Source organism: Phoxinus phoxinus (assembly GCF_949152265.1).
Source record: "Phoxinus phoxinus genome assembly, chromosome: 1".
NCBI lineage: Eukaryota > Metazoa > Chordata > Actinopteri > Cypriniformes > Leuciscidae > Phoxinus > Phoxinus phoxinus.
The window spans coordinates 41824016-41848681 of record NC_136876.1 but is presented as its reverse complement, the minus strand read 5'-3'; the positions used below and the strand labels follow the sequence as shown (position 1 = coordinate 41848681).

Below are 24666 nucleotides of genomic sequence, written 5' to 3'. Positions count from 1 at the left end.
ACGAGAGAGAGAGAGATTTATATTCAATAAAAAGTCTTATGCGAGACTATCCATCCTAAACCAAAATAAATTAAAAATAATGCTATATCACAGTAGTTGACAAAAGTTTGTGTTTTTGAAAAAAGTCTCTTCTGCTATAGAAAACCAGTAGGCTAATATTGAAAAACATTACAAATTAAAATAAGTTTTCTATAAATAATATCTTCAACATTGATAATGATAAAAAATTATTGAGCATCAAATCATATTAGAATGATTTCTAATGGATCACGTGACACTGAAGAGTAATGATGCTGAAAATTCAGCTTTAATCACAGGAATAAATTACATTTAGGCTATATTCACATAGAAAACATTTAAAATCGTGATATTTCATAATATTCTAGTTTTATTTTAGATTAAACAAATGCAAACACTTTTCTGCAGAAGCAGAACTTTTGACAGGTACCAACCTGAGTCTTGCATGTCATGTAAGCAGACTCAGGAGAAGAAGATTGAAGTTAACAAGATGTTTTATTGACAACAACGAGCAGGTTAACTGTAGCAGGTAAGTGAGAAGTTCAACCATACTCCGGAGAGCGGGATGCCGGTTAATGGAATGTCTTCTTCCAGGTGAGATGACTGGTGGATAGTGAGGTGGATGGCGGGACAGCTGCACACAGGTGGAAATGGAGACATATGACGAGACGCTAGAGGATGAACACTGCAAGATCGCTAGAGAGATATCTGGGAGGTCGGGGTAGGTAATTGCGTTTATTTGCATTTATTTATCTGGGAATTAAGGCAGGGTATAGTCCACTTCGGGGTGGCTGACGCGAAATTGACGGTCCGAAGCTTTTCGAGATCCCGAAGCGCAGATGTTTCGAAACACTGATCCGAAGCGTGATTCAAAACACCCATGTCACGTGACTACGGCTCAATGAAGCTTCGGAGTGTTTCACAAGTGATTCGACAGGTGGCATGGTCCGCCGAATCAGCGTTTGATTGACAGGGTCGGGAACAGACTGTCGGTACCTATTTTTTTACAGTCTATGGTCGGTACACGATCGCACATCTGCATAAAAGTGAAGTCAACGCATCTTGACCTCGTGGGTTTTTGTGAGAAGAGTTTGATTTTGAGATAGCGGATTTATGGTGATAGTGACATTTATAGTGCGATTTGTTTAGTTAGCCTATATTTAGGCTTACATTTAAATGTAGCCTACACATTGACTGATAGGCTAGAGACAGACAGAGTATACATAGTGAAACATTTATGGATGCATAGATATAACTATATATAGACAGACAGATATATAGATAGATAGATAGATAGATAGATAGATAGATAGATAGATAGATAGATAGATAGATAGATAGATAGATAAAAATAACATTATGCACAGTGAGGAACCTACAGGTTACAAGCTTCACATATTAGAAAAATACAATAATAAAAAACAACACATGTTTTAATGGCTCGTGGTCAAGGTTGTTTCAGATCAACACCTGCAAGTGACCACTAGGTGTCACCGTTGAGACGGGTGTCGGATTGTTTCGAAGCTCGACACAATATTTCACATTTGCTTCAACTGTTTCAGCCTCGATCTGCCCACCACTAGTCAAAACGAGACCGTTCAACGAGCTGGCCTGGGGTGAGGTGTGTGCATAGTGGAGGTGATGATGAGGTGCAGGAGTGTGTGATCAGAACTCAGGTGAGGGAGTGTGCTGTGATTGGTGTGTGAGAGCCTGGTAGATCTGTTACAAAGCAATTCTATTTAATAAATTCCGTTTGAATTGATTTAAAGGGGTCATTACATTTTATTTTTTTATTTTTTATTATTATGTTCCCTTAGGTGCAAATATAGTATTACTATAGTTTTTTTTACAATAAACTTTTAAAATGTAGTGATTTATGACCTTTTCCCACCCTGTTTCTCATCCTCTGAGTCAAACAGTCTGTTTTGGGGGTGTTTCCCCTTTAAGAGTTCAGTGTTAACGCCCACTGTTATGATTGGCTAACGTCAGTGCCTATGCATCAATTATTAACGCCCCCAGCCAGAACATTTGCGGATTCAGCGTATTTAAAAAGTAGTTTAAAGTTTTAAATACATTACTTACAGTTTGCGTCGTCGTTGTTGAGCCCAGAATAGTCGGCACAGACTTATCTTTGAGCAACAGTTTTCTGGCAAAGCCAGCATCATTTTGGGATTTGTTCTCAAAACAGTCATCCTTCAAATGGACTGGGACGTCCACAAAAAAATAAAGTGCATCCACTGGATCTTTCGCAGCGTATTCAAAGATGTTGTTTGTCCACAGCCAGGAACAGCACATCTGCATGGCATCGTAATTTCCCTGTACACAGACCCACTCGCTGTCTGTCGACTGAACACTTGTGAGGCGCGCGGCGCGACAATGATACAAAATGAGCGTAGTTTTCTTGCGCTTAAAGCGTAGTTGTCTTGTGCTGGAGGCGGTCATATGCAAACGCTGGTACGTCACTTCGTACCGTGACGTCACTTCTTACCATGGATCCAGAACGAGCTGTATTTAGAGCTTGAATAAATAAATTATTCGTTTATAATGGGGAGGACGTCTTAAGCTATGAAACTTGCAGGACGTTTTAATGGTACAAAGACCTCTTATATACCAAAAGATCAAGGCAAATTTGGTTTCTCATGTCATGACCCCTTTAAAATATTTACCTGAATCATATCAATAGCCTATTATCAGCAGAAGGAAAGTAATAACCTAGATGTCTGCTGTCATCCTTAATGTCCTTTATGTTTAGTGAGGAGGGACTGAGTTCATTTAAGCAACATTAGCAGCAGTCAGAGAGTCCAGAGTTTGGAATGATGCTGGACAAAAGCAGTGCAACATCCAATGAGAACGTGAATGATGCTGCCATAAAAAAAACTGATAAGCTCAGAATGGCTCTAACGATGTTTTTATGCTTGTGTCAACATGGTCAAAAACTAGCCTGTTGTCACATTTGAGTGGATGAGAGATACAGAGAAGAGTTTCATGGAGTCCTTCACTATAAAGGCTGCGGAGGTGAGGTAAAGTAATACGAGACAGATTCAGTTTCTGCAGTTTCATGTCCTTTACATCCTCATTCTGCAGTTTAAAAACATTTTACCTTAAATAAGTGCGCTGGACCTACTACTGAATGAAGGATGATGCTGTTTGGACTATTGTAATGCTTTGGTGTTAATCTGAAAAAAAAAAAAAACATCCTCATCCTCTTCCTGTATCTGCACATTATCATTCTTTTGTTCATCCTGCATTTTATTTGATCATCTTTATGATCCATTTCTCCATTGATCTGTGGAAACTCCACAGACACGTCTGCATTACTGTTTTATATTAAACAAAACGTCTCGGTTATTAACGTAACCTCGGTTCTCTCTAGAAGAGGGAACGAGTGTTGTGTAACCCTGCCTTGCTTGTGCTGCGATCTGGTTTCACTTCAGTCGATGTAAAACCAAAGAGCATCCTATCGGGATCAGGCTTATAAAGGCATAAGCCACGCCCATTCTGGTGGGTCCTGACGGCTGAGGGTGCCAGTGCCCGGTTGCATAAAGCACCTTAAGTTTTTCCCTTAAGTATGACACTTAAGGGGCGATTTCCCCTTACCTAAGAGAATAACTTAAGGGTGTTGCATATAATCTCTTAAACGATTCTCTTAGGTAAGGGAAACATTTAAGTGTTTCACGACAGCGATCCTGGATTCACGTTATAAAAGTCTGTTGTTGCCATAGATACGCAAAACACTAACACAAGCGGGAAATAGCCGCCGCAACCCGGTGAACCACTCTGCTGACAGACGATTTATGAACGTGGGAAACATCTCCTACTATCGTCTGAAAACTCCCAGTTGCAAAAAAACGCAGTGCTATAAGCAGTTGTAACACCGCAGGTAAAGAGTGGTTGCGATCTGTGACACGGTCAAGGTCGCCGTCTAGTTTGTTAGTGATGTCAAATATTGCGCGTCGATCAAAACGGTATTCATGCAACAATAGGGTTCTCCCTATCCCTAAAAATTCTTCTTGGCACATAATTATCTTCAGCTGGTTCCATAAATTCAGCCATGTCGTCTTATTTTTTGTCCGCGTTACTCTTAAGGGTACGATTTGCAAACCTTAAGTTATACTTAGGGAAATTACCGTTAAGGGGTTTTATGCAACACTTAACGCTTTTTAAGGGATTATTTAAGTGAAAAAACAGCATTTAAGGGAAGTTCTAAGTGTTTATGACGTTTCACTTAAAAAAACAGTTAAGTAACACTTAAGGGTATTTTTCTGCAACACCCTTAGGTTTAAGGGAAACATAAGGGCGAACTTAAGGGAAATTTTCACTTAAGGTGCTTTATGCAACCGGGCACAGGCCCTCACAGGCAGCCTGCCACTTGGTGCTTACGTCACGGGAAGCCTGCCACTTGGTGCTTCCGTCACGGGCAGCCTGCCGATAGGTTGCAGCAAGTTGCCGCAGAGCAGCCAATAGGCGCGCGAGCTGCCTTTCCTAGGTCTGCTCGCTGTAGCAACATGCGTTTTAAAATAATACAAAATTAAGGATAATTTTGGCTTCAGTATTCTTGAGAAAATGGATTTTCCCGTAGCGTAAGCTAGTTTACACAACACGAGATTACTCTCGTAAGAGAACAAACTCTACGGATCTATGAACATTTATAGACAGCGTACCAGAGATCATAATAAAAGGAACATTGTACTTTGATAATGCAGCTCTGATTAAAGGGATAGTTCACACTAAAGTGAACTATCCTCATGTCTTTCTTTCCACATATGACTTTTTATATGAGAGAATTTTCCTTTTTTGGATGAACTATCCCTTTAAGACTTCCAAGTCAAGTGCAGACTGGTTAAGTTTAAAATGGTCAAACGGTGTGCATGGGGTACATGCAACTCCGACACTAGGTACAGTATCCCGAGAGGCTGTGCGACGGTGTATATTTTTTCCCTTTCCCAAACCACATCTCAACCGAGATAAGTGTCTGCTCTGGATTAAGTGTTGCGGTAGACAACAACACCAACTAAACGTGGATAAATTAAACAAGGATGTCTACATCTGTTCTAAGGAAAGTCAACAACGTATTTGAACGTTGTCTTTAACATCTCTAATGTAACGTCAGGCCAACATTAGCCTAACGTTAGAAAACATTAACGTTAGCTTCTAGCTGCGTTGTACATCATGGCAAGAGCTGAAGAGCCTGAGGAGGAGGTTCAAGGAGGCGAGGGAGGAGGAGAGGGGGCCTCTAGTAGAGCTGTGCGTTATCCTCCGCAAGAAGCTTATGACTCTGAGGAGAGCGGAGTGGCACAGGAGGAGGAGGAAAGAGAGGGCCAGGAAGCGGGCTGCCTTTATAGCGAATCCCTTTGGGCTCACAAAGCAGCTACTTGGGAAGAAGCGGAGTGGCCAGCTCACCTGCTCCGAAGCAGAGATCGACCGCCACCTCAGAGACACCTTCTGTGACAAATCCAGGGAGCAAGATCTAGGCCACTGCCAGTACCTGATTGATCCACCTGTACCAACTCTGGACTTTGACGGGAGGGAGCCCAGCTGGAAGATGATCCAGGAAGTGATCAAAAAGGCCAGAGCAAGCTCAGCCCCAGGACCTAGTGGGGTACCTTACAGGGTTTATAAGAACTGCCCGAAGCTACAACACAGGCTCTGGAAGATCCTGAAGGTTATATGGAGGAGGGGAAAGGTTGCTCAGCAGTGGCGGTTTGCAGAAGGGTGTGGATTCCAAAGGAGGAAGAGTCGAAGGCAATCGACCAGTTCAGAAACATCTCACTGCTCAGTGTTGAAGGAAAGATATTCTTCACCATCGTTTCTAGGCGGCTGACCGACTACCTCCTAAGGAACTCGTACATTGACACTTCGGTCCAGAAAGGAGGGATCCCGAAAGTGCCGGGGTGTCTGGAGCACACAGGCGTGGTCACACAGCTGATCAGGGAAGCCCGGGAGAACAAGGAGGATCCTGGTGGTGCTGTTGTTGGACCTCACAAACGCCTATGGGTCCATACCCCACAAACTGGTTGAGGAGGCCCTGCGTTTAGAGACCTCATTCTGGACTATTACGACAGTTTCAGTCTGAGAGTCTCTGCGGGGTCTACAACATCAGACTGGCACAGGCTCGAGAAGGGTGTCATCACTGGGTGTACAATTTCAGTGATATTATTCGCACTCGCCATGAATATGCTGGTGAAGGCTACAGAGGTCCAGTGCAGAGGTCCCCTCACCAAGTTCGGTGTCCGCCAGCCGCTCATTAGGGCTTTCATGGATGATCTGACAGTGACAACACCACACGTCCCAGGGGCCAGGTGGATCCTGAAGGGCCTGGAAGAGATGACCACCTGGGCTTGCATGTGCTTCAAGCCAACAAAGTCCAGATCTCTGGTGTTGAAGAAAGGAAAGGTTACCAACAAGTTCCGCTTCACACTTGGCACTACCCAGATACCATCAATCACAGAGAAACCAGTGAAGAGCTTGGTCAGTGAAGAGCAAAGGTGTTTGACTGCAGCCTGAAAGACACAGCAGCCATCCGTGCAACCAACCTTGAACTGGAAGGCTGGCTAGCCGCAGTGGACAAGTCAGGCCTACCTGGCAAGTTCAAGGCTTGGATTTACCAACATGGCATCCTCCCACGGATTCTCTGGCTCCTCCTTATTTATGAGGTTCCAATCTCCACCATCGAGGGCTTTGAGAGGAGAGTCAGCAGGTTTCTACGGAAGTGGCTGGGTCTACCTCGAAGCCTGAGCAGCATCGCCTTGTATGGCCAGAACAACAAGCTGAAGCTCCCAATCAGCAGCCTGAATGAGGAGTTCAAGGTGGGCCGTGCCAGGGAAGTGCTGCAATACAGAGAGTCAAAGGACCCGAAGGTCTCCCAGGCTGGGATCGAGGAGGTGGAGGGCAGCAGAGGCGGTGAATGTGGCTGAGTCGCGGCTACGGCACAGGGCACTGGTGGGAGCAGTGACTCATGGAAGAGCTGGCCTTGGTAGCGGCACAACATCTCACTACAACAAGGCACAGGGGAATGATAGGAGATCACTGGTGCAGCTAGAGGTGCGGGCAGCAGTAGAGGAGGAGCGGGCCAGCAGGATGGTTGGAATGCGGCAGCATGCAGGGAGCCTGGACAAGATGTGAGCATGCCATGCAGTGGACCGCAAGGTCTCATGGGCAGAGCTGTGGAAAGCAGAACCCCATCGCATACGGTTCCTGATCCAGGCTGTCTACGATGTACTACCGAGCCCATCCAACCTGTTCAGCTGGGTATTGGTGGAGTCACCAGCCTGCAACCTCTGCCTGAAGAGGGGGACCCTGGAGCATATCCTCAGCTGCTGTTCGAAGGCCCTGGGCGAGGGGCGCTACCGTTGGCGCCATGACCAAGTCATGAAGGCCATAGCGAATACCATCAGCTGTGGAATTGGCCACTGCAAGCACCTCCGCCCAGTTAAGAACACCATTGCTTTCGTCCCGGCTTGGGAGAAGCCGCCATTAGCTGCCAGGGCCACCTCATCTGGCCTGCTAGTAACAGCACAAGACTGGGAGTTGAAAGTTGACCTGGAGAAGCAACTGAAATTCCCAGAAACTGTCGCCACCACAACGCTGCGACCTGACATGTTACTCATCTCAGAGACCTCCAAGCAGATCGTTCTCCTGGAACTCACTGTACCCAGGGAGGACCGGATCGAGGAGGCCAATGAGAGGAAGAGGGCAAAATATGCTGAGCTAGTGGAGGAGTGCCGGAACAATGGGTGGCGAGCGCGGTGTGACCCCATTGAGGTGGGATGCAGAGGGTTTGCTAGCCAGTCTCTCTGCAGGGCCTACAACTTCCTGGGCATCATAGGGGCCAGTAAGCGAAGGGCCATCAAAGAGGTCACGGAGTCAGCAGAAGTTGCCTCAAGGTGGCTGTGGATAAGGAGAGGAGAACCATGGGTGGGGTAGGGCTACCTGGACACAAGCTGGGGCCTGATGAACCCCAGCTGGGTCGCCTGGGTGAGAGTGTATGATGCTTAAAAGACCCGAAACACTCCGTGACCCCAGGTAACATCACTGATGATGTGTCCAGGTTGCATCAAGTTGATGTATGTTACAAGCGTCATTAACGTATCTGTAAATAACATCTGTAATATAACCCTCCAATGCATAGTTAAGGCCCTTTTGGTGACTTCGAGATGATATATAATCTTTCTGTCTCCAAAAATCATCAATTGCCTCCTGTGAAATGTCTCCTACTGTGACAGCTGCCATAGCGCCCGTCACCGAATGTTGACTGTTTGTCCGAGTGAGTGGAGGGGGCGTGGCTTAGCCATAGGTCAATTGTGAGATAAGTCATAGTTATGTGATTATTTTAAAAAAAAAATAAAAGTTATGTTTTTCCTAACTCCTCATGAAAAAAAAAATCATAGTTATGGGCAAAAAAAAAAAAAGAGATAAAACATCAAAATTATGAGATAAAAAGAAAATGACATATGACATCTTTTTTTTCTACAAAAATATTTCTGTCATAATTATGATTTTATATATCGATTTCTTATGTCATGACTTTATCTCAAAAGTTTAACTTAGTATGTCATAATTATAAGTCATTATTAAAATAAAATGCTAAAATGATGCATATTATGTTATGACTTTTTCACAATGACTGACATAATTTAAACTTTTTTATTATTATTTTGACTTTACTTCATAATTGACATCTATGATATAATTTTAACCTTTTAACCTATTATAGACGTTTTAATCTTAAAATTATAACGTTTTAATAGCATAGCTTATGATTTACTAAAGCATTATTTTTCTTATGTGGGAGAAATGGACTTCCATACTTCTCCATGTAACTTGAATAAATAAAAACAAAAAAGGAAGGCAGTGCAAGTGATTCCTAGAGAAATCAGCACATTTATGCCTAAATATATCCAGTATAAACATGTCCAGTTTCCTGAAAAAGCACCTCTGATTGACAACTGTGCTGTAAAATGTTCTCTGCCTCAGTATATCTTGCCTTCTGGGATTTAAGCTCAGCGTGTGATTTTTATTACTATAGCTACTGTACCTGCAGTTACTACCACTTAGAAGTCATTTGTGCACTTTGACGCAAGTCACTTTGATAAGAGTCTGAACGGACCACTGATGTAACTGTGCTTTCAGTGTCTCGCATCCACAGATGCAAAGACATCATGGGGTTCAAATTGTGAGGAACGTGCTCTTAAAATCTGCCGATCACACACTCCATATATACATTAGTCTGTTATTTGCTGAAAAAGAAAGAAGTCCAAGAAGTCCATGTCTAAACTGCAGGTGCAACAATCACAAAAACTGAAAAACTATTAGGGAGAATGACTCAAAAGTAATGATATATAACATGGACAACTTCACTTGCACATTCTCAACAGTGTTGTGTGTAACTCATTACAAGAAACTTGAGTTACATAATCAGATTACTTTTTCAAGTAACTAGTAAAATAACACATTACTTTTTCAATTTACAACTAAATATCTGAGTTACGTTTTCGTTTATTGACTGACAGCTCTCCTGTCCTCTTGAGAGAAATAAAGTGTGTGCGCTGTGTGTGAACATGATGGTTATTTTAGTCCTAGACTAAATGTGAACATGCATTTACTCATCTCACTTGCACGAAAGCATTCAGTATTCCTCGAAATGAATAAAAACAGTAAAATGCAATCTCAGACGCAGTTTACGCAAAACTTTTATAATTATATTAAATTACACAAATATACTGTACGTATTTAATCTCGCTTTATTATCCAGTGTCTTTATGCTGCTATTCTTCAATGATCCAATTCAACCATACTAATAAGCAAAAATTACTTTAAATTTGATTTTGAAATAAGAATGTTAAACTTCCTTCTCCTGTATCCTATTGTTCTTTAATCCAGAATGGGAAAGGTTTGTTTGAGCAGTGCCCTCTACTGTACAGGCGTATGCATTTCCTTCAGTTTGAGGATTATTAATTTCCCTTTTGGTGTGAAAGGGCCTTAAGATTTGCCAATTTTTTTGTTGTTATTAAAAAACAAACAAGTAAGCCCAGCCCAGGTGAGAAAAAGAAACTCATATTAGTTATTAGTTACTTTTTTGGGAGTAACGCAATATTGTAATATTGCAGTACTTTTAAAAGTAACTTTCCCCAACACTGATTCTCAACAATATTTGAATGCAGTTGCATGGATGAACCGGCTTTTAATCCGGTTTTGGGCCACAATTAATGGAGATGCAGGTTACACACTGAAAATACGGAAAACCATTCAGAAAATGTAAAAAAAAATTACATTCCGTATGCAACTGAAAAAAGAAAAGAAAAAAGATCTTATCTTAACCGACATCAAAGCTTTGTAAAGCATTTCTCTTTTACTGTATAGTAAACTTCATATTTGCTATTAGAACTGGTCTATATTGTGAACCTGGAATGCAGACATACACACCCTTGTCATTTCATTACACCAGTAAAATATGCCCTTAAAGTTCTCAGACAATAGAGTTTTTCACTGGTTTTGCACACCGGGTCCGTTCACCCTGGCAGTAAAGATTTACTGAGGCATTCACCCTTTCAAAAACGACAAATCACTGAAGAACTACAAAACAAAACCCTGCAAGAACTCTAAAGACTCCATCATAATTCCATAAGCATTCCATAATAACTCTGAGGAACTTAATAAATAGATTAACAAAAAATGTTTTTCATTCTTCTAGCATCCAGAATAACATATTGCTTAATGCATTTTGTATGCACATGACACTGGATGTATAGTGTGCATAGTATTGTGTTTTCAAAGGCATAGGGATCATAAACCGACAATAAAACTTGACACTGCTACGTTTTCGTGCAAGACAGTTTTATGAGCTGTCACAGCTGAGAGTGATCCTGACTCATTAATATACTCCAATCTAATCAATAAATCCAGCATTAGGACCTCGTATTGCGGGCAGATCCATGCATGTCTAGAAGGATATAGTGTAGGTAAAAAAAAAACAGAAAGCATGTGCCTGTGACGTGTGAAGTCCTCTGCTCGTGTCCTGTTGCGCGCGGATGACCAGCCAAACCCATTACAGCGCGCGCGCATGGAGAGAGCAGCACCTCTCCACCTGAACCCAGCTGGATAACTCAACCTTCTCACGGAGGAAAACACGACACGCACAGTTTTATATTTATTGGGTACTTGAGAACCGATAGCTGCTTAAATAGTTTGCCGTATGTCCGTGTTTTAGCCATAGTGTTCTCCTGAAAAAACAACAACAATGCGGATTATGTGTGCGCACGCCTTATAGTGCGCTCTTTCAAACTGAAATCGGGGATGAAGGTGATGTGCTGGCTCTTGATGTTGGATCTTACACGAAGAGACATTCAGTCATCACATATTTATTGATCACTGAAACTGGGAAGAGTCAAATAGTGGAAGCGCGCCTGAAACCGCCTGAGGACGATGCGTTGCGTTTGAGGTAAGATTGTACACACCAACTAAACAGTGGAGAAAACATTTTACCTGTTGCTGATTACTATTTAACAAGACCATTTCCACCTAACACCATTTAATCAACTGCAACCTTTCAAGTGTTTTTCCTCTGAAAACTTTTGCAACAGAGTAGCATTTTGTTCATTTAAATAGCCTATTATAAATTCCTTTTGCCCATGAAGCCTGTCATTTGTACAGTGACTTTCTATAGTTGGATTTCCATATATAAATATATTCTTAATTAACTATTGTAGGCCTATTAGATTTATAATTCCATACGGGATTTCTGTAACGCAACGGAGTATCTAAAAGTTACTTTTTTTCAAACATTTATTCTGTAATAAAAAATGTATTTATATTACGTAATATATAATAAAATGACGATAGGCTACTGTTGTTTTTGTCGACGTACCGCCCGAATACAATCGCAAACGCTCGCGAGCGGCGCACTGTTGCTATGGTTACCCCATCAGAGAACGCGATTCACTCTGCCAAATTAAAATCCGCACCAGGTAACTTTTGTAGATAACAAAACGTTTGAAGCCGTATAAAATAATTCGACCTTTTAACAATGCAAAATTCAGACCACCACCAAAGAGATTCTGCTCACTGACGCGATTCATAATCTGAGCAAAAGAGAACAAGGGCTTGTGATTAAATAAACAGTCTGTACACGCGGTTGCAACACTTTTTGCAATTCCTTGAGTTTCTCAGAAACTGTTTGTATTGGAAAGCCAAAAATGTTATACAATATACCCACATCTGTCAGCTACCCCATGCAACATGTTCAAATATGACAATGTACAATACTTGAATAGACAATTTACACTTCAATAGACAAAGTCAAAAGTTGCCACTGGCCCAATAACAGGGAACATTTTCAACAGTCCACAGGGGCAGTTGCAACATTCATTAAAATGTAATAAAACCTTTAACATCTAAGAAAACACGGATCAAAATGGTATGCCTTTACAAACAGACATGACAAACAGTTTAGACAGTTGCCTATGACAAAAAAAAAAAAAAAAAAAAAAACTTATTGGTCACATGTGACTGGTTTCTTCCAGGAAGAGGGGCTAACTGAGCATATGTAATATGAATATCATCTCTCAAGCTCTTTCCTGAATGGAGAAATAAGCCGTGTTGCAACCGTTCCCACTCTCCCCTACAGCTGTCATTTTAGGAATGGAGATTGAAGATGGAAAATAAGTAGATGTGTCTGCACATCAACATGGGCTTTTGTCACTTGCTTATAATGACAGCGTGTGGCATAGAAAGCCAGTTAAATATTCACCGGTGCGGTGGAAAGGCAGACAGTTCATATGAATAGTCTCCGCTGGACTGTTTGTACTCATAACAGTGACATCGTTACCCTTTGTTTCGATTTATGGTTCAGTGCATTTCTGAGGCAGTGCTTTATTTGAGCAACACAATGTGTCGCTGCTCACTTTGCACGCCTCATATCCAGCGCGAGTGCCACTTAAAGTCAAGGTCATGCAGTACACGCAGGGGCAGTTTCCCGGACAGAGATTAAGCCCAGTCCTAGACTTAAATGGCCAGATTAACAAAAATCTACTTTCTCTGTCATGGTTTTAAATAGTCTTAGACTAGACTTAGTCTAGAGTTTAATAAGATGATTTCATGGGGAGACTTGAGCTACTCCGGGACTAAATTGAGGCTTAAACTAAACCTATCATGAAGAAATGTGGATTACATGGATGGATGTCAGTGAAGATCAATATATATATATTATATATATATATATATATATATATATATATATATATATATATATATATATATACATATATAGATACACACACGTTGTGTTTTCGTGTGTTATGGGGACTTTCCATTGACAATGATTTTTATACTGCACTGTTAGCCCTTACTGTAGAAAAAGCCCACATTCTTACAATATCATACCATTTTCCATTAAAACAGTAATATACAGGAATATACCTACAGGAATATACTGTGAATTAACAGCGCTCAATGTCGACACTCAGAGGCTGTGTTCCCAATCACACCCTATACCCTCATTCACTATTCCCTACATTAGTTCACTAATATAGTCCACTTGAATGAAAAGAAGTGAGTGAATTGAGACACTGATGAACACCTGATAAGTAGAATCACTGAAGGACAGAGAAACAAGAACAGAAAAAAGAGAAACACAAGAACTACAACTGACTTCCAGCCACACTGAGTGTGAAACCAGTTTAATATTATTTATTTCAAGTTCTTGTTGAGAATGAACAGGGATTTAGTTAATAATAAAGTTTGTTGTCACCATGATGGAGATCCGTATTTGCTTTAGTTGGTCTCTTGTACCTTAACTCAAAGACTTCGTTCATTCATCTCTCTTCGGCTGCTGTAACAGTGAGTGTATAAAGCACATTTGTTACAGCAAGAAAAGTCAAGAAGTTGATCAGGAGTTTTTGGTTTTGTGATATCAAAATCATACATGATTTATTACTTTTTAATATATGTGAGCTGATATTTTCTGGTTTAATACCATATGTCTGATAATCTACAACATGAAATACAGCAATATTTCTGAAATCAGGTCAACTGAAAATTTTTGAAATCATATAGTGCATTAAAATTGTATTAACTCCTGCTTGACTCTGACACACACAGACATCAACAATCAGCGTATGAATCTCAACAATGGTGACGATCAAAAGTTTCATGTCGCAATGCATGCTGGGTACCAGGATAGTATAAAACTCCCAGCATGCTCTGCTTCATGAATAATAATTAAAAATATATATATTCCTACCATTGTTGAGATGCATGTTCTAATTTGTGATATTTCTGTGTTTCTACAAGACAGTGTAGCTCTTTTATTTTTGGTTATGCATGTGTTACAAATAAATTAGTCATTGTTGGTGTTGTTTCACAGTGGTGGTAACGTAACACTTTTGATTGCGAATTAAACTCTGAATGAGTGAGAACTAACTTCTTAGTGAATGGAGAGGCCACATAATGATTTTGTCATGATAGTGAATATAACCACAATCATTCACGAACTGTGTGTGTGCACAAGTGAGACTTGCAAAAGCACAGCTCAAGCAGCAAGAGAAAAACTAATGTGTTGGCATCAGCGACCCAACTAAAGCAAACACTGATCTCTATAGTGGTAACTTCAAATCAAACATTTTCAATTAAACATCTCAATAACTACTTCTGTAGATGGATGACAGAAATAAAGTCATACTGGTTAATAATACGTGTAATAATGTGTTATGGCTGGAAGTCAGTTGTAGTTCTTGTGTTTCTCTATTTTCTGTTCTTGTGTTCCTCTTTCCTTCAGTGATTCTGCTTGTTAACAGCAGGTGTTTATCACTAATGCTCAACAATCACTTACATATTCACTTAATGATCTTAATTATCTCACTGCAACACTGCGTCAATGTTACTTTTTACTCTTTGTAGTGCGGATGTTCCTGTGGGGTTGAAAGGGTTAACAGTGTAAGATAAAAAGACACACCCACAAAATGTATTTTAACAGTAATAAACTGTAAGTTATAAAACAGGTTTATTGTTGCCAGTAGTTTACTGTAAAATGTAGTTTTTTGGGTCACCGTTGTGCTGAAGAGTAGAGCCTGTGCTTCAGTCCAGCAGAAGATCTAAAAACATCGATGATACGCTGCATGTTGCTTTATTTAATAGAATGTAATTGCTGGTTCAGTGGAAATCTTTTTATGTACTTAAGTTTTTTAAAGGTTTCTAATGGAAGTTCTTAACTCTTTTCTCACATTATTAATGCATTACACATTTTAGTTTTACACATTTAAATTACAGTTGGTCAATTTAAGACAGTCGGTTTCAGCAAGTGAAATTAGTTTTAAGTCAAATTTTAATTTAGTGCATTTTACAGTAACAAACTGTATAATACAGTAAATAACTGTACAAATAACAGTAAATTACTGGCAACAGTGTTGCCAGTATTTTACTGTAAAAAAACACGGTAAGGTCTAACAGTGTGTGCAAACTGTATCTTCTCCCCCCTTACCAATAAATCTACCATCACATAATACTTTCTGCATTTTTACATTTTCACAAATCATCATTTAGTCTGATTTATAAGCGGTTTTCCTCATGGGGACCAAAAAATTTTTTTCCCACAAGGACAAGGATTTCGGATACATTATCATCTTTGTGGGAAACGTTTTTTCCCCCATTATGTATGATTTACAAGGCCACACGCACGCACTTTCCAATTTTAAGCATTTCTTGGTTCATTCCATGTTTCATAAGCTATATCTCAGTCATGCTCATTCAGATTAGCACAGTTGGCTTAAAATGAATCTTGTTTATTTTAGTTCAGAACTCCATAGCCCAAGTGCAAGTAATCTGTACTTCATCTGTGTTTCAGAAAGCCATTTTTAGAGGGCATACGTTCACACGAGAATTATGTACTAAAAACGGAATGGTTTTTCCTCTGCGTTTTTCGCATGAAGATGACAACATTGTAAAAAGAGTCCTGTTGACACGGATCCACGAAAATGACAAAAAACGCTGTATTCTGCTGCCAGGCCGGTAGTTGGCGAAAGTCACTTTCAGAAACACTATATATACATGTAGTCGTATATATCTTCGACAAATGACGTCACTGTTTCACAAATTTACATTTTTGTAGTTTACATGGAGACAATGACAGTACTGTTTTCAAACACTTGCCCTTACTAACCTGTTTTCAAAAGTTTGCGTTTTCAGGCCCCCATTTTCATGCAAATCAATGGCCAAAACCTGTAAAAAGTTTTCAGTTTTTAGTTAAAAACGGTGCCGCATAAACAGACCCTATAAAACATCATTACATATTCTACTTCTGTCTCAATTTAAATCCTGTCTTGGAAATCGCCCATCAGAGTTTTGCTTGACCGTTTAAACAATAGTTACATGGCAATGCAGTATGAATATGCATGTTTTTTTAACAATACGATACAAATTAATTGAAAAAAAGGAGAAAAAAGGCAAACCGAGCCTGTCAATTTTGTTAATAATGGGAATAAAAGATTATTGTCCAAAGTCCTTTGCAAACATCAACTACATGCAGTAGTTGTGTGTAGTTGTGTGTGGGGAGCAAAGGATTTCAGCATTTATTTTCTAATAAGGCGGTTTTAAATTTCCAGTGTTTTACATTTAAAAACAAATGTTCCTAATAGAAGAATCTTTAAATTCACAAAGAGCTGTTTATTCTAAAGAACTTTTGAAAACCATTGATGCTCTCATCATATGCTGATCTTAAGAACCTATTAAAAAACATTGAGGAACTTTTTAATAGCCTTTTAATAGTGAATAGAGCTTCTGAGACTACGTCCTTAGTATGTGCATGAGCCAAGCACGCAAGTTAAATTGCACATTTTTAATGTTGTGCATTTGAGATAATAACCCACTATTTTCCCATTGTCATTTTCTTGTTTTTAGCCCTTCAGTGACTCAGGAATCAGACGTTCCTTTGCCAATTCTAAAAATGGCAACCCTGGGGCCCATGTGCAACACGTCAATCTTGAACAACGCAAACCAGTCCGATGAAATAACCAATATTTCCAATCACCTGAATGGAAGCTCCCCGAACGACGAAGACAGCGCGAAGGTCCTGGCCGTGATATACCTCGTTGTGTTTGTCGTGGGTTTGACAGGAAACTCTCTGGCCATTTTCGTGGTCCTGCGCTACACCAAAATGAAGACGGTCACTAATATGTACATCTTAAACCTGGCAGTGGCCGACGAGCTGTACATTCTGGGACTACCATTTCTCACCACCCACAACGTGCTCACCTACTGGCCATTTGGAAACTTCCTCTGTCGTATTCTGATGTGGGCGGACTCCATCAGTCAATTCACTAGCACATTCTGTCTGACAGTAATGAGCATTGATCGCTATATGGCTGTGGTACATCCTATCCGCAGCGCAAGGTGGAGGCGACCCAGTGTTGCCAAGGTGATAAATAGCATGGTATGGGCACTGTCCTGTCTGCTGACACTGCCAGTCATCATTTACTGTGACGTTCAGCCGGAGCTCAACACCTGCAACCTGAGCTGGCCTGAACCGCATGATGTGTGGTCGACTGCCTTCATCCTCTACACCGCCATACTAGGATTCTTCTGTCCGCTGATGGTCATCTGCCTGTGTTACCTGCTCATCGTGATCAAGGTGAAGTCGGCCGGGGCGCGGGCCGGGCTCTCCAAACGCCGCAGGTCTGAGAAGAAAGTGACGAGAATGGTGGTGATCATCGTGGTGGTGTTCGTACTCTGCTGGCTGCCGTTTTTCATGCTCAACATCATCAACGTGATCAGCACGCTCCCGGAGAACGGCGTCGTCACCGGCGTGTACTTCCTCACCGTCATCCTGACCTACGTCAACAGCTGCGCCAATCCGCTGCTCTACGGGTTTCTCTCTGACAACTTCAAGAAGAGCTTCCAGAAAGTGCTGTGCATCCACAGGGTCAACGGGGTCAGCGACGGACTCCCTAGTCGCGCACGCCTCAGCAGGAACCATCATAATGAGCCCTTCATCCCTCCAAGGAGCTTCGACTACAACAAACATGTCCAGAGCTATCCAGTAAGCTCCTTTCATTCAGTCTATTATCATTATTGTGTTTAACACCCAAGCCCTGTTTACACCTGGTATTAAGATGCGTCTTGGTTGATCGGATCACAAGTAGACGAGAGAGACACATTCCCGTTTACACATGGTGTTTTAATCTATCTCTTTTGTCCACTTTCAACCACTTCAATCATTTTTTCAACCCTATTAGAAGAAAATAAACAAAACCCTAGGTATTTATTTGAAACGGTGGCAAAACTAATGAAAAATAAAGCTTCAAGCTCAGAAGTTTCCAAGCAGCACAGCAGTAATGACTTTATGAACTTCTTACAAGATTGATAATATCATGATTTTTTTTTTAACTATGTAACCGTCTACTACAGTTTTGCATCAGGCAGTGCATTGTAGTCTCGCTAAAGCAGTCCTGAAGTGTCAACTAGTCTCTCCCATGTGAAGGCCTCCCTCCCTTTACCTCTATACAGATAAAACGTTGTCGGGATAATTCCGGTTCGCGTGGCTATGCAGACGCGACAAAAAATAAATAAATTCTAAATGATACATTTTTAAGGCCTAACAAGTAGTTTGTTGAGGGTTGATTTGTGAAGGACTACACGCCTGCGCACATACATATTCAAACGTGCATATCGACCGAACATGTGATGCGCATGTCTGCGTTTTCGTGGGTTTGCGTTTTTGAGGTTTGCGCAGAAAGCGGATAATCGTTTGCACCTTCGAACCTATTTCAGGGAGTGCGTTCTCGAGACTCCAGGCACTTTTTGTGCGGATGGGCGGCCGGAGAGCGTTAAGGGTTTTCTGTTAGAACGGTGTCGTGTTAGCAGCCCCTAAATTAATGACTAATGATCTTCGCAACTTCACTGTTACGCTAATTTCTATTATCATTGTAAAGCTGCTTCGAAACAATCCGTACTGTTAAAAGCGCTATATAAATGAAGGTGACTTGACTTGAGTCCTGATTTCTTCTGGGGGAGGGTTTATGGGCAAATAAACGCAATCGAAGACTATGGAAAAACATACGGAGAACAGCAGGTTATCTTTCTGCTCCGACAGCCACAAGACCAGCCGAACACTGTGAGTGTGTGTTAAAAATCAGGAATGGTGAGAGAAAATTGTGCTTTGTGCATTTTTTTGTCTTCAATCCAAACTTGGGTCTTCAGCTTAGTTTAAATCCTGTCTGTCTAGAGCTCTTCCCATAATGTTAACGCATTAAGTCAGTAGGAGGAGAGTAGAGCGTCTTTAGTGGCTGTTCGAATGCATTGGACCACACTGTAAAACCCAACAAGTTCAGCTAACTCATTTAATTTGAGGAAACTTATTACCTCAATTTAATTAAGTAAATAAAAAACAATAGTTATGAGTACTCTGAACTTATTTTAATCGAGTCCACTAAACAATGATATTTTTTAATACGCAATTAAACTTTACACTGCATTTAAATACTTTATATAGCTGAAACCTCACTATATTGAGTAAAACAATTGAAAAGACTAACTTTAAATGAACTCAGAGCACTTGCAGTTCCTGCTAGCTCGCAATATCATATACAAAGTCAAATCCAATGAGTTAAGCTAACTCATTACATTTGAGGAAACTGATTACCTCAATTCAATTAAGTTTATAAAAAAACAATAGTTATGAGTACTCTGAACTTATCTCAGTTGAGTTAAATAAAAGTATACATTGCAGTCAAGAAATTAAGTGATTAATTAATTGATGAATTAAGCGATTAGTGAGCATTAATTATGAACACCTGCTGTTAACAAGCAGAATCACTAAAGGAAAAAGAAACACAAGAACTACAACTGACTTCCAACCACAGCCTTAGATGAAATCAACTTAAGATCAAATATGTTTAAATCTCTCAAGTTCTCAGCAGAAGAGGATTATGACCCATGATTATCCAATTAAATCTGTGGGCAAAGAGACACTTTACGTGGCTTTTCAGTCTGGAAATTCATGTTCAGTCTGTCCAACGTAACGCTGAGGTCACCTGTCAAACCACTACACAAACAACATTAGCAGCTTCACTTATTACTAACCAGTTTTACTTTTGTCATGCATCTACAGAAGTTGTTATTGAGAATGAACAGAGGTTTAGATGATGATGATTTATTGAGTTTCATTTAAAGACACCATGATAGTGGTCAGTGTTTGCTTTAGTTGGGCTCTTGACCCTTGACTTTATAACACCAGTTTTTCTTCTGGCTGCTGTAACTGAGTGTTTATATAACACATTTGTTATGGCACAAAAGGCAAAAGAAAATATAAACATGTTATTGCGTTTAGATGATGCAAATCAACATTTAATGACTTGATTTTCTGATCTTTTCCAGAGCCTAATCTCTGAGTAAACAGGTGATGTGTTACTTGTATTATTTGTTATAACAGAACTCTGATTTTACTGTAAGGTCCATTGTAGTGACAATATGATTTTTAAAACCTCTATGGTTTCATACTGACTTACACAGACATCAAGAATGAGCATATGAATCTCAACAACGGTGACCAATAAACTGTGTGCTGGGAGCAATGGATACATTTTGTATTATGCTAGTACCCAGCATGCATTGCAACATGAATAGTTTTTAATGGTCACCATTGTTGAGGTTCATATGCTGAATCTTGATGTCTGTGTGAGTCTTTGAAATAAAATACATTTTTTGTGAAACTTTTTGTGCACATTCATTTTGTAATATTCTTCATATTGTCTGATGAACATAGAATTGCTGGCGCTTATTCTGTTGAAACACAGTTTTGAAAAAAATTATTAATATTTTGCCCTTTTCATCAGGGATTAGACTCTGAATAAGATCAGTGAATCAGGTCACAACTTGATTGATTGTCATCATCAGTCCTCAACCATCTATACACAATCACACATTTTCCATGACTTTTGTACCATTATAAATGTGTTTTATAAACACACAATACAGCAGCCAAAGAAAACCTTATGTGAAAAAAGTCAAGGGTCAAGAGCCCAACTAAAGCAAACGCTGATCTCCATCATGGTGACCTTAAACGAAACAAATCATCAACATCTAAACCTCTGTTAATTATAATAATAACTGTATAATAATAATAATTCAAACTGGTTAATAATAAGTGAAGCTGGTAATGCTGTTTGTGTAGTGGTGTAATCCTCTTTTATCTTCAGTTTATTATATCTAAGGATGTGGCTGGAAGTCAGTTGTAGTTCTTGTGTTTCTCTTTTCTTCAGTGATTCGGCTTGTTAACAGCAGGTGTTTATCACTAATCCTCAATCATCACTTAATTATACAATTATTATTCAATTATCATTCTGGGATATAGAAATGTTCTATAACTCATTCAGTTTGAGTTCTGTTTCAGTCATTCAAGTTTCAATAATATTTGAGTGCAGTGAACTCAATTTGATTTAGTACATATTACTGTTAGGTTTTACAGTGCACATGAGTGTTTAAACTGTGAAAGCAATCCAGTCGAATGCATTTTTTAAACAACCTCTGGAAGTGGTCGAAAGTGGACAAGCTCAAAAGTTTTAGACCCCATTTACACCTATATTTATCCGATCGATTAACTCTCTTAATGCCAGGTGTAAATAGAGCCATAGAAACACCTTCCTAGCGCACATAACCTTGTTAAAAACAATGCATAGACATTCATATATTATGAAGACCCAGGTCAATGTTGTTATTGTGAACTAAAACTAGTAAAAATCGTTTTTGTTAATTGAAATAATGCTATGAAGTCTAGAAACACTTTCAGCAACAATACATTTATTGCATCTGTCGGTAGATAGCAGAGAAAAGTATAATCTAACAAATAAATTTTTCATATATTTTTTCACATCTTATGGATTATTTAGTCATTTAAGAATTTGATGCAGATTTATATTTTTGTTTGGAACGTTTTTGTAATGTTCTCTGAAAGAAAAAACAGCATACAATCTGTAACGAAGTTCGCTATTAAGGGAAGGAGGCGGCGGGAACCGGCAAACGTTCAACGTAAACTTTAATCGAAAAACGAGCAAACAACGAAATGAAAGTAAAGCGGCAGCCTCTCACTTCATTCCCATGGCTCTCGGCCTCGCACTGCTCGCTGCACAATCATTGCAATTATTCAGTTTCTCTAAGGCCTTCCTTTTATCGCTCATTAGTGATAGCACTGTGAGTAAAGAGGGAAGGATGCTCATTGATTACGGTCATAAACGTCAGGCTTATCAGAGCAAACAGCAGAGAACATCACAAGAACATCACTAAATCTTCTCGAATCACACAGGTCTGATCCATCACACCTTCAGTCATCAGATTATGAAAAACACTATCCCCAAAGAAGTGATTCAGAACCATAAACAACCAGGTACATGTTCATTTCTCATGCAGCACCAACATTCCAAACATTCGAATTAGAATCCATTTAGAATTTTGTTAAACGTGGAAGCTGGAACCTTTGTATGTTGGTTTTCTTTTGGGCCTTAATAAACAATAAATCTGTTAAATGGTCACTATTATACTTTGGACCCTACAACTCACCTGGTTGCTCTGTAAGTAAATCCCCCTTAAAAGTAGATCATGAGGAAAACAAATTCTCAGATTACATCTGAACTGCACTTGAAGAACACAATTCTTAGAATAGTTGCTACGAAGCAAAACGCTTTATTCTTTCCATTGTTCTTGCTTTCTGAAATTCTACACCTACCTTTTCCTTTTCAGTCCATTGGTTTGGAGGCCAACCCCTGTGCCAAAACAGAAATCCAGCGACCTGGACCACAAGTGATCAGCCAGTCCATTTGAAAGTTCTGTGGCAGGAAAGTTGGATGCATTTTACACACATAAATGCTTTTTGTTCTGTTCAAGTATGTCGTCTGAGTGAAGTCATTCCTGCATACAAACAATACTGCATATGGCTGTCTATAAAGCTGTTGTCTATGCCTAGATCAAACACTCTCGGGTGCACAAAGACAATACATTTCAATATATATTCTTCTCTGAGAAGAAATCAGTGATGTTATATGTGACTGTAAAAATCTGTGATGTTATATGTGACTGTAAATATGTATTATAATGGCAAATGGCTCATCATTTTGTTCAGCGTGACTGAATGAAACTGGGAAACTGTTCATCCACGACCTTTGGACCAATTTGGACGTTTAAGAGAGGAAGTGCCTTCTGCTGTTACATTTTGATGGATCATTGATACTTTGGTGGCGGTTCTGAAAATATTCACTCTCCAAAAAGCTATTTTGCTGGATGTTCCCCTTAAAGTAGAGTGATACCCAGGCCAGACTTACATTTCATATGCATTTGGTGGAAATGCCATAGCTTATTTATTTAAGTCTTTACACAAACCTATTTATGATGGATGTAGAAGTTCACTAGTTGGAGAAGAAGAAATGCCCCAAACGTCCTCAGATCAGTAGGAAGCTGCACAGACAGAAATTGAAATGTTTTTCTTTAATCTGGGTGGAAAAAAAGTATACCTGTTTTATGCTACCTTAGTGTTGACTTTGTTTGTCTCATTGCTAATAAACCTGAGCTACTGAATTATAATCCGTTTCAAATGCAAACATGGGCATCTTATAATATTATCTCATAACTTGTGTAATTGTAGCAAAATACATGGATATTATTTGATTATTATGTGATGTATATTATAACAGTAGGAGGGGCTTATTTGTATAATGCTGTCAATCACTATGGGTACATAAACAGTTGCTTACCTTCAAAAATAAGGATTAAAAAATATATAGCTGACAGATTTTATTTTATTTCTGACTCACCTCAATATCATCTGATTCCATTTTTGTGTCCAGGGCCAAAAGGTCAGCTGACTTCTCCGTACTTTTTTGGCTTTAGATTTACAGAGACCATACACATTAATAGACACTTCTGTAAATGGTCAGTTTAGAGAATTTTCAACTATATCCCCCGGGCTGGTACAATGAAAAAAAAAAAAAAAGAGGCAAAAAAAAAAAAAAAAAAACCCGGAGAGGCATGCAGAGGTTGGAATACTTAAACCAAGAAGCATACAGACAAAATGTTACATGGATGAAACATTAGAAACTTGGAAGTTTCATAAACAATTACAAAGAAATGGCAAGTAACATTGAAGTAAACATGAAATTCTGAAGTAGAAAACCTGAAATGTAAATGTACTCCGACAGTGTTTGTTTTATTTACAACTTAAAAAAAAAAAAAAAAATTATAGATATTATGTGTGCATTAATTTTTCAAATACGTTGTCAAACCCGATTGACTTTGATTAAACAAAAACAGTTTTCAAAAACATCTCCATTTATATTCCACAGAAGAAAGTCATAATGACATGAGAGTCGACACAGACAGAAATTTCATTTTAGCTTGAACTGACCTTAAACATGGTTATGCATAACTCAGACTTTCTCCAACTAAAGAAACTGTTGCAAGATTAGATGTGGTTGTACATTACATCCCTATCCAGTAAGCAGAAAGATTCATTGTGCGTCACTAAAATGCACACAGACCAGATTCCTTTCACTACTTTTCTGAAATACTATGCTCAAGTGGTTCATAATAATAAAAAGCAACCTGTAAGAGGGTTCAGGACATCTCTATTAAATGGTCCACTGTTGCACCTTGGACTCTATAAGACTACCGAAGGCA

General features: G+C 39.6%; 1 protein-coding gene across 2 annotated transcripts; it reads left to right on the top strand.

The window, feature by feature from the left end:
* The first annotated feature begins 483 nt into the window (after nucleotides 1-483).
* sstr5 (somatostatin receptor 5) lies at nucleotides 484-23968 on the top strand. Of its 2 annotated transcripts, XM_079626042.1 has the most exons (4): nucleotides 484-540; nucleotides 613-739; nucleotides 16906-18043; nucleotides 22738-23968. In XM_079626042.1, the coding sequence occupies exons 2-4, from the start codon at nucleotides 669-671 to the stop codon at nucleotides 22816-22818; spliced, it is 1290 nt and encodes a 429-aa protein (XP_079482168.1). In that variant the 5' UTR covers nucleotides 484-540; nucleotides 613-668; the 3' UTR covers nucleotides 22819-23968. The 2 variants fall into 2 exon arrangements, with proteins under 2 accessions (XP_079482168.1, XP_079482169.1); XM_079626043.1 differs by lacking the exons at nucleotides 484-540; nucleotides 613-739 and adding an exon at nucleotides 10884-11455.
* The last annotated feature ends 698 nt before the right edge of the window (nucleotides 23969-24666 follow it).

Coding starts and splice junctions, on each gene's coding strand:
- sstr5 (XM_079626042.1), top strand. CDS start 669: ATGGAGACATATGACGAGACGCTAGAGGATGAACACTGCAAGATCGCT. Junction 740..16,905: donor GAGATATCTGGGAGGTCGGG/GTAGGTAATTGC, acceptor TCTTGTTTTTAG/CCCTTCAGTGACTCAGGAAT. Junction 18,044..22,737: donor AACATGTCCAGAGCTATCCA/GTAAGCTCCTTT, acceptor TTTCCTTTTCAG/TCCATTGGTTTGGAGGCCAA.